Source organism: Anser anser (genome assembly GCF_964211835.1).
Source record: "Anser anser genome assembly, chromosome: 29".
In the NCBI taxonomy this organism is placed as follows: Eukaryota; Metazoa; Chordata; class Aves; order Anseriformes; family Anatidae; genus Anser; species Anser anser.
The window spans coordinates 147,334-157,579 of NC_139750.1; the positions used below are offsets into that span (position 1 = coordinate 147,334).

At 60.4% G+C, this 10,246-nt stretch overlaps 1 protein-coding gene across 1 annotated transcript; it reads right to left on the reverse strand.

Annotated features, from left to right (window-relative positions):
• Positions 1 to 5,700: 5,700 nt before the first annotated feature.
• Positions 5,701 to 8,068, reverse strand: LOC310887888 (antigen WC1.1-like). The gene is made up of 3 exons (XM_083814065.1): positions 6,631 to 8,068; positions 6,480 to 6,524; positions 5,701 to 6,392 (listed from the first exon to the last, which is right to left on the reverse strand). Exons 1-3 carry the CDS (start codon positions 6,938 to 6,940, stop codon positions 6,073 to 6,075), a joined length of 675 nt encoding a protein of 224 aa, XP_083670191.1. The 5' UTR covers positions 6,941 to 8,068; the 3' UTR covers positions 5,701 to 6,072.
• Between the last annotated feature and the right edge of the window lie 2,178 nt (positions 8,069 to 10,246).

The following is a 10,246-nucleotide window of genomic DNA, read 5'->3' on the forward strand; positions in this document are numbered from 1 at the left end:
ATTCACTTTTCCACACAGAGCTGGCCATTCCCTTCAGGATGCCCTGGAGTTGCTAAAGGCTACATGAAGAAACGTGAGTCTGGACTTCAGAAGGGAGGCCTTCTGAAGCATGAGCTGGTTGGCAGGCAGAGTACCTGAGGGATTGTGCAGGGCATCCCCTGCACCCACTGCTCCTGGGTGGGCTGGGAAGAGGCCTCCTGAGCACAACAGCTCCTTGTAGCCCTCTGGATGCTGGCTGTGAGGTCACTTCTGTCCCAGCACCTGGCTGGCCAACAGCAGGGAGGCAGAGCCTCTGAGGTCATAAAGGCCATCAGAAAGCTGCCCCCAAAACGGTGACACATTAGGGGAGGCCAGAGGAAAGATGGGTGTATAACAGTGGGAGATCTGGGAGAGAGAAGAGGGTCTTGGCTAACAGTAAAGAAAGATTTGGAAGAGGTAAGAGGGATTCAGGTAAGGCTGCTGCTTCTTCAATGCTCACTGGGAAAAACTTCATGTTATGTCCTGGCAATATTTCTAACTAGTAACCCGAAAATCTAGTGCTACCCTTAATGCTCTCCCTCACCCTGAAAGGCATCCATTGCTCTAATCCCCAACCTCATTTCCTAACTTGAAGTCACACCCCAAACACATTACTTGTTACCATTAGTCACAGAGTCATAGAATCATAAAAACACAGGGTTGGAAAGAACCTACAAGATCATCTAGTCCAACCATCCTCCTATCACCAATACTACCCCCTAAGATACTAAATCTGATCTCGTAGCACCTCGTGCACGCGCTTCTTGAACACCTCCAGGGATGGTGTCTCCACCACCTCCCTGGGCAGGCAGTTCCAGTGCCTGACCACTCTTTGAGAGAAAAAGTTTTTCCTGATATCTAAACTAAACCTCCCAAGGTGCAACTTGTAGCCATTTCCTCGAGTCCTATCATTAGTTATCTGAGAGAAGAGGCCGACCCCCTCCTCATCACAACCCCCCTTCAGAAAGTTGTAGAGTGCAATGAGGTCTCCCCTGAGCCTCCTCTTCTCCAGACTAAACAATCCCAGTTCCCTCAGCCGCTCCTCACGGGACTTGTGCTCCAGACCTCTCACCAGTTTTGTTGACCTTCCCTGGACACGCTCCAGGGCCTCAATGTCCTTCTCGTAGTGAGAGGCCCAAAACTGAACACAGTACTCCAGGTGTGGCCTCACCACAGCTGAGTATAGGGGGATGATCACCTCCCTGCTCCTGCTGGCTACACTATTTCTAATACAGGCCAGGATACCATTGGCCTTCTTGGCCACCTGAGCACACTGCCAGCTCATGTTCAGCCGAGCATCGATCAACACTCCCAGGTACCTTTTCTCTTCACAGTCTTCAGCCACTCTGTCCCAAGCCTATAGCGTTGCATGGGGTTGTTGTGGCCAAAGTGCAGGACCCGGTGCTTGGCCTTGTTAAACCTCACCCCTTTAGCCTCATCCAAGCAGTTCAGACTATCCTAATCCCTCTGAAGGGCCAACCTACCCTCAGGCATATCAACACTACCTCCCAACCTGGTGTCGTCTGCAAACTTACTGAGGGTACACTCAATCCCCTCATCTAGGTAATCAATAAAGATATTAAACAAGATAGGCCCCAGTACCAACCCCTGGGGGATGCCACTTGTAACGGGACGCCAGCTGGACTTAACTCCGTTCATCAACACCCTCTGGGCACAGCCCTCCAGCCAGTTCTTTACCCAGAGAAGAATATACCTGTCCAGGCCATGGGCAGCCAGTTTCCCCAGGAGAACACTGTGAGAAACCATGTCAAAGGCTTTGCTGAAGTCTAAGTAGACTACATCAACAGCCCTTCCCTCATCTACCAGTCTGGTCACATGATCATATAACAGACCCCCACCAGGATGTCACCCCTACAGGCCTTTCCCCTCATTCTATCCATTGACACTCAACTTTACCATTCCCAACCCCAAGCTCTTCAACATCAAAACACTCTTTAATATAAAAAGCCACACTATCACCCTTCCTTCCTTGTCAATCCCTTCTGAAGAGGTTGTAGACCTCTACCACAGTACTCCAGTCATGGGAGTGATCCCACCATGCTTCATTACAGCAACTAGGTCAGAGTTAGCCTGTCTCACAGTCGCTTCCAGCTCCTCCTGTTTGTTGCCCATGCTGCATTCATTGGTGTAGATGCACTTCAGATGAGACATCTGCCTCACCCCCAGCTTCAGCATTGTTCCCCCAGGCACTTCTCTGGTGATCCCTGTTTTATCCCCTTCCCCCGTCATAGCTAAAGCTCTCTGGAGCTTTTCTGGAATCTCTATGGTTCTACTTAGAGAAGCTCGTATGCAGATGAGTTTTGCATTTGAGACCAAAAGAGTGTTGTTAACAGACCAATGTTTCACTTACTGTTGAACCATATCAATGGGTTCTCCATCTCTCATGCTGCCCCCCACGACATGTAGATTGGGGCTATGCAGGACAATGCAATGGGACACAGCCAGGACAGTGGACCCAAAGGGATTAAATAGATACTGCAATAGGTGTTCCAGCCCACCATCCTACTACCAAAAGCACCTCTCAGCCTGGAGCAGAAGAGCCTGCTGGGGAAGAGCTGAAGGGCTGTGGGGACCCACCAGCAGGAACTTGGAGGGCAGTTTCGGTGCCGTCCTGCCCAAGGGTCCAACATTTCTCCCCGTTAAGCTCCTGTAAGAGTGGTATCTCTGCCCGTGGGTGCTGGGCAGACATCCTTGGGCTCCATGGGGGCCCAAGAAGCAGAGGGTGGGCACTGCCAGTGAGTGCCTCATGGGGCTTCACAGAGATCCACTTTGTCTGGAAGCTGCCTGTGGCTGGCAGGACGGAAATGTCTCTGTCAGTAGGAATAGTGTCCAGGGACCAGGGGCTCTGGCAGCCCCACAGCCAGACACTGATCCTGCTGTCCCTAAGACGTGACCCTCCCCAACCGCTGTGTTTCTGAGCTCTGCTCCCCTTGATCAGCCTCACGGAGACACCCTGACACATCGGCAGGGAAGCACTGGATCTAGGGGAAAGCCCCCAGAGGGTTTTAGTATGAGGAAATACCAACACACAGCATAAAAACAGGGGAATACCAAGAGGGGAAATACCCATGTGTGTCTGCTGCCTGCTGGAAAAGGGAGACCATTCCCTGGCGCTCACAGCTCTCCCAGTGGCACTGAGCTCTCCTCCCTCCCGGCTGCACCCAGCTGCTCGGCAGGGCTGGGCTCTGCTGGCCTGGGGCTCTGGGACCCTTGTGCATGGGGCTCCGGTGTCACATCCTGGGTGTCCTCGTGGGGACATGCCAGAGACACCTCTTCGGCATCGTCATAGCCCATGGTCCCCAGGAGAGGGTACGAGATATCTCCCTCAGCTCCAGGGTCCCCAGTACTTCTCCGGGAGCGCAGGCTTCCCCCTGTAGGCATCAAGGCAGGCTGTTGTGGTTGGTCCTGTGGGGAGCCCTTTGGGGCTGTACATCACCTTCCTCCTCCTCGCCAGCCCTGAGACATTCGGCCCATTCTCCCAGCCCCCAGGAAATCTCCCAGGACAGGTTCCCCGTGCCGGGAGATCAGGCTCTCGATACAACATGGACTTGCCTGGTGTTGGGGTTGGCACCAAAAGCAGCAGCGCTGCATTGCCCTCTCACCTGTGGCTGCATCCCTGGGCCCCTCTCCCTCCTCTGGAGTCCCGGGCACAGCCCAGTCCCCCTGCCCAGGGACAGGATCCTCCCCAGGGTCAGAAACCTCCCCGGCATCATCATAGCCATCTGCTGGGTCACCTCCGGGCAGGACAGGGACATCTGAAAGGAGAGGGCAGGTGGTGGCAGTGAGAAGAGACGTCCTGCAGAGCAGAGGATGGGAGAGTGTGCAGGGACACAGGGCTGACACGCTGCTGGTGTCAGGCCACAACAGAGCCTTCATCCTTCCAGCTCTGATGATGACACTCAGTGGCACTGCTGTCTGTCTGTCTGCAGGGAGGAGAGATGGAGCCCTTCCCTCCCCTCCCTCTCCAATCCCTGGGGCTGGCCCCAGACCATCCTCCTACTCGCTGTGCCTGGGGTAGGGCTGCAGCTGGATCAGGGACCCCTCTGAAAAGGAGCCTGCAGACAGCTGCAGCGGGTGCTGTGGGGTGAGCCCTGCTGCCCTGATTGGTGCTCAGCACTGCTGGGGATGCGCACCCACAGAGCTGGGGCTGCTTGGGGAGGAGATCCCCAGCTCCTCTGGGACCAGCCCCTTCTCAGATGGGCTCCCAGAGCTGCCCTGGGACAGCCCCTTCTCTCATCCCTTGGATGTCCCCAGGGTGCAGGGCCAGGCAGAGAGGGGCTGTCCCCTCTGGGATGGGCAGAGCTGGTGGGGAGGAAGCTCCTGTGTGGGGACCAGCACCTGGATGCTCTCCCACAGAAATGAAAGCCCCAGCATTTCAGGGACCATGGGCAGGAGCTGCAGGGCACAGCCCTGGTCTGGGGCAGGGAGAAAGGGCCCTGCAGATGTGCCCCCACAGGGACATGCACCCACCTGAGAGACTGAACCTCGGCTGCTTCTCCCATGCCAGGCTGTAAGCGATCTCCTCGTACACGGCCTCAGGGAAGGGCTCCCCAGCTCTCCCGGAGCCTGGGGACAGAGGCAGGGCTGGTGTGGGGATGGGCAGAGAGGGACAGGAACCCACTGGCCTCCCCCAGTCCCATTCCCTGGGCCAGCACAGGGCTGCAGGGCTGTCCCCACAGCACCACTGTGTTGTGTTGGCACTGTGGCCACAACCCCAGGGAAGACAGCATCCCCATGGAAATGGTCTGGGGCAGCGTCAGCCTCACACCATCCCTTTGGAGACAGCCCTTGTGCCCCTTTGTTCCCTGGGTCACGTCCCAGTGCAGACCCTGCACCACCTCCCACATTTCCCCTCCCCATGGAGCTGCTCCATCTCTGCCCCACGCATCAGTAGCACAGCCCATGCCCTGTTGGGGGGCGGCTGGAACCACAGTGATGGAGCCTGCTGCCCCACGCTCCTCCTGCCAGTGCTGCCCAGAGCACTGCCAGCAGTGCATCCTCCCCGTCTCCCTCAGCCCACCTCTCCCATTTCTCTCCTTCACCCAGGACTCATGTACTCGGGGTCTGGGCTCTCTCCACCCCTTGCTGCTGGTGCCCCATGGTCTGTCAGTCAGTGGGGCAGCACATGGGGCAGCGGGCAGCACACAGCTCTGCCTGTGCCCCTCACCAACACCCCCAGCACACCCAGCCCTTCCAGGAGGTATCCCCCCCCCAGGACCACTGGGGAAGGACCCACCTCTGCGCTGAGCCCTGGCGCTTCGCACCTGCCCAGCCAGGAGGGCCAGGAGCAGGCAGAGGAGGGCCCCCAGGATGATGCAGATGATGACAGGCACCGAGAGTCTCTCACTGGTGGTGGTCAGAGGGCCCCGGGGGGGAACTGCATGGGCAGGAACATGGCAGGGGAAGCATCAGGCCTGGGAGAGGTTGGGGGCAGGACACGCCACTCCTGACCACACAAGGCAGCAGGGGCTGGGGGGAGCGGGCTGGGTGATGGGGCAGCTCCCACCCTGCTGGGTACATCAAAGACTTCCCCCAGATCCCTCGATTTCCTGGGAGTCTCAGAGCCCAGCAGGGAGCCCCTTCCCCTGGCTGTGGGTCACAGCCTGGCCATTGGCAGCCCCAGCCCCAGGGGAAGAACAACTTACCTGCTTGTGGGGGGGGTGTTGCTGTCCTGGGTGCAGCTGCAGGGCAGGAGAAGGAGAGCCAGGCTGAGAGGCTGGGGCTGTGGTACCAGGCAGCCTCCCTGGCAGACGGCCCCAACATGTGCCACCTGAATTGTCCCTCCTGCGTGGCTGGGCAGGGTGGCAGGAACAGGGCCCAGCACCACTGCTCTGGGCCGCTCACAGGACAGTGCAGGCAGCCCAGGGGATGTGCTGAGACGTCCAGCCCCACAGGGGCTTCTCCCCACCCACCAGCAGCCTCCAACTCTGCAGGGACACCCTTGATCTGGCCAGCAATGGGGCCATGCCAGGATCCAGCAGGGCAGATGCCCAAGCCAGCTCCTTGCCAAGCCCCCAGCGATGTCTCCCAGACCTACTGCTCACCTGAGCAATGCACAGCTGCATCTGCCTTATGCTGGCAGGCACTGCTGTCCCCTGGCTGGGCCCAGCAGTCCTGCAGAGACAGCTCCGTCCCCCTGCACTCCATCAGCCAGATGGGGCCCGTCCCCTCTCCAGCAGCAGCCTGGCCCAGGGCATAGACCGCGGGGCCACAGCCCAGCTGCCTGCATGCCACCTCGGCGTCCCGCATGTCCCAGGCATTGTCACACAGCGTCCCCCAGGCGCCGCGGTGCCAGACCTCCACTCTGCCCGAGCAGCCGTCCTCGCCTCCCACGGTGCGGATCTTCTCCCTGTCTGGGGAGGCAGCAACCTCCCATGGCACCGGGACAGCTGGGACAGCCCTGCCAGGTGATGGGGGCACGTGCAGGGGCAGCTCCCTACCTGTGCACCTCGTGGAGTTGGGGCATGCAGCCACCTGTGGCCTTTCTGTCCATGTCCCAAAGGAAAGAGAAGTTGGGCTGAAGGGACTGCTCTGGGGGTCGTGCAGGGGAGAGCAGGGATGACCTTTGCTTGCATGTCCCCATGCAGTTACCATTGCAGGTGATGTGGGCCTCGTCTCGGAGGTCATCACACGACTGCGGATGCCAGGGAGTAGAGGGACACTGCCAGAAGGAGCTGTTGCTCTTCCCACACTCCACATGATCCAGCCACGCGGTGCCAGACAGCTTGGCATCATTAGAAATTGTTTCCAGGGAGCCTTCATTCCCGCAGCCCAGCTCCTTGCACACCAGTGACGCTGTCTTCGTATTCATCGAGTTGGAGCAAATGCTGCCCCACGTTCCGTTGTAGAAAACCTGCAGGCGCCCGGAGCAGCCGTCGCTGTTCTCCAGCCTCAGGGCCATGAACTCTGGAAGGAGGAAAGGCCCAAGCGATGTCCTTGCACATCAGCCACTGATGGCCTTGGCCCTAACTGGCTCTGCCCTCACCACAGCCTCACCGGCCCTGCTCCCAGCCCCACTCCCAGCACAGACCTGAGCAGACAACTCCCACGTCCTCCTTGTGCCCACAGTCGTGCTGCCCCCAGGCCTCAGCAGGGCAGTCCCAGAGAGCAGCTTCGGCCCCGGAGCAGTTGACGCCATCCAGCCAGATCTGCCCGGAGCCCTCCCCGAACCGAGCGGAGCCGGCTGCCTCCAGGGCCCCTCCGCAGCCCAGCTGGCGGCAAACGACGGCGGCGTCGGCCAGGTCCCAGGCGTCGTCGCAGACGGTGCCCCAGCGCCCCTGGTAGTAGATCTCCACTCTCCCGGCACAGCGCCCGGCCCCATCCGCCAGCCGGACCCGCTGGCTCCCTGCAACGGGGAGAAACCCCGGCCATCAGGGGCTGGTTGCCCACCGGACCCCACACCTCGGGGATGTGCAGCACCACTCACCCCGGCACACGGCCCCCACGTCCTCCATGATTCCTGCTGATGGTGGGCTCTCAGGCAGGGAGGTGTTGCAGAGGCTCAGGTCAGCCTCGTGCCCTGTGCACCGCACCCCGTGCAGCCCCACGGGGCCCAGCCCTCGCTCGGCCCTCACAGGGGTGTAGGATGCCTCTGCCTCTCCGCACTGCAGCTGCCGGCACACCACGCTGGCCTCCTGCATGTCCCACTGCTCATCCAGGACTCTGCCCCACGTCCCGTGCTGGAAGACCTCCACGCGCCCGTCGCACCGGCTCCCTCCGCCCACCAGCCGCAGGGACATGGAGCGAGCCGGGCCTGGTGAGAGCAGAAATTCAGCCAGGCGCTGCCATGGGGTCCCCAGCTCTGGGTGGCCGTGTCACACACCAGGGGCAAATGCACTTTGCAGCACTGCCCAGCACTCAGCTGAGCAAATGACAGCAGCAGCGTTCTCGTGGGAGCACTGTGAGGCCCCCAGGGCAGTCACCGGGCACTGCCCCAGGTGGGCTTCGGTCCCGTCACAGTGGAACGAATCTCTCCAGATGGGGCCGCTTCCTCTCCCAAAATGCCCTCCTCCAGGAATGGACTCAGCAAAGCCACAGCCGAGGTGCCGACAGAGAATGTGGGCGTCCAAGAGGTCCCAGCGGGAGGCACAGAGGGTCCCCCACGTCCCCAGCACCTCGACCTCCACCCTGCCCGCACACGCTGTGCTGCCGTTCACCAGCCTGAAACCTGTGTACTCAAGGACAAAGGAGGGTGAGAGAGGCCACATTTGTGCTTTTGCTCCCACAGGAGCTGCAGGAGAGGCCAAGGGGCAACGTGCCTTTCTCCTCCTGCAGCACTCTTTCAGGGCTGCAGACCACCACCTCACCCCACCTGTCCCCCTCCCAGCATAGCCCAGTGCCCACCCTGCTCTCCTGCCCCCACCACAGACCCCGTGGGCACCATCCCACCCGGAGTCCTTACGTGTGCAGGTGACATGAGTGCCATTGCCGTGGGTGCAGGGCTGGTCCCTGGCTGCTCCCGTGGGGCAGAAGGAGAGGACGGATTCATTCCCCACACACTGCAGCTCTCTGTCCCAGACAGAACCGGCCCCTTCTCCCACGTGAGCTGCCCCATGCACAGACAGGGCTGTGCCACACTGCAGCTCCCTGCAGACCACCTCAGCAGCTTTGGCACCAAAGTGGGAGTCACAGACAGCTTTCCACTGGTCCCTGTCGTAGACCTCCACACTTCCTGAGCAGGGGCTGTCCCCTCCGACCAGCCGGACAAATCCTGGAGCAACCAAGGAGACCTGTGAGTTCCCAGAGCCCTCTGGCACTTCTGTGCCCACCTCCCACCTCATCCCGAAGGTGGCCACATGCAGAGCCCCACGGCCAGCCCAGCAGCTCTCAGTGGGTGTTGATGGCACAAACAGGTCAGGCCGCCCTTCTGCTCCTCAGAAACCAGCCCAGCACCCATGGGCTGCCCTCTCTCCCAACCCCTAAGCTGCAGGCATCGCTCAGGGAAACTGCTGCTGCCTGGAGCCCCTGGGCTGCCCAGCCCCAGACCCAGCACTGCAGCACCCGCAGCACGTGGGCCCAGGGAAATAGGCCCAGACACTGGGGGCTGCTGCAGCCTGCTCTGCCCCACCGGGCTCAGGCCAGGCTGAGGAACCCCTTGGAGCTGCCAGAAAAGCCCCCTGTTCCCAGGGGCTGCTGGGGCTCTTGGGGAGCTGCTGTTAGATGGGGCACATCTGGGGAGCAGGTAAAGGGGGGTCCTCAGGGAGGGACGGAGTGTGGTGGTGGGCATGCACGTCTCCAGCCACCAGCCAGACATGGGGCAAAAGAGCAGGCAGAGAGCAGCCCTGGGCTGACACGAGCTCCCGGTGCGAGGGCAGGCACCGAGGAGAGCCAGGAGGTGCTGGCACAGCCCCTGGGGCACAGGACAGGCAGGAGACACTGGGCAGTGGGTCAGCACAGCCTGGAGGGGCCATGTCTCCAGGGACTGGCTCTCGTAGGGTGACCCTGGGACAGGAACAAGGTGCCACTTGCCACACTGCTCCTCTGCCCAAGCCCAGTGCTCCTGCCCTCTGAGCAGCCCCCCTGCTTTGGCTGAGCTTCTCTTGTCTGCTGGGGGTACAACCCAAAAGGCCTGGGCCGTTGCACGCCCTTCCCTGAGGCTGCTGGTGGCTGGGGGAGTTGCTCTAGATTCCCCTGGCATAGGGACCAGCCTGCCAGACAGGGCCTGGACGAACGGGAGGAGAAAGATGGGAACCAGCCAGCACAATGGGGAAGGGTGGGGGCTTTCCTCTCCCAGTCCAGGGCACCTCCCCAGGGTTGCCTGCTCCATCTTCAGGGCCAGGCTGGGTGCGCTCCCACTGGGCATTCCCCAGGGACAAGGGACACCAGCAGTGACAGAGCCAGCTCAGAGTGCAACTTGACACCCAGAGCCATGTTCTGGTGTCCACTTGTTGCTTCCTGAGGTCACAGCCAGGTCCCTTAGAAGTGTCCTCATCCCAGAGGAAGGGAACAAGTTCAGTCCTTACCTGAGCATGTCACTCCAGCGTCCTCCCTGTGATCGCAGTATGTTTGACCCCATCCGCTGTGTGTGCAGTCAGACAGCACAGACTCGGTGCCATGACATTCAACATCATCCATCCAAATGGGGCCAGATCCTTGCCCAAAGTGTGCTTTCTGAAGAGCTTCAAGAGCACCCCCACAGCCCAGCTGCCTACAAACCACTGCAGCATCGTCATTGTCCCAGGAGTCATCACACACAGTCCCCCACTGG

Bases quoted from the DNA above. Each gene is read 5' to 3' on its own strand.
- LOC310887888 (XM_083814065.1), bottom strand. From the start codon at position 6,940: ATGGCCCTGAGGCTGGAGAACAGCGACGGCTGCTCCGGGCGCCTGCAG. The intron at 6,525-6,630 runs GTAACTGCATGG...GGACATGGACAG, and splicing joins GGCCCACATCACCTGCAATG to AAAGGCCACAGGTGGCTGCA. The intron at 6,393-6,479 runs GTAGGGAGCTGC...CTGCCTCCCCAG, and splicing joins CAACTCCACGAGGTGCACAG to ACAGGGAGAAGATCCGCACC.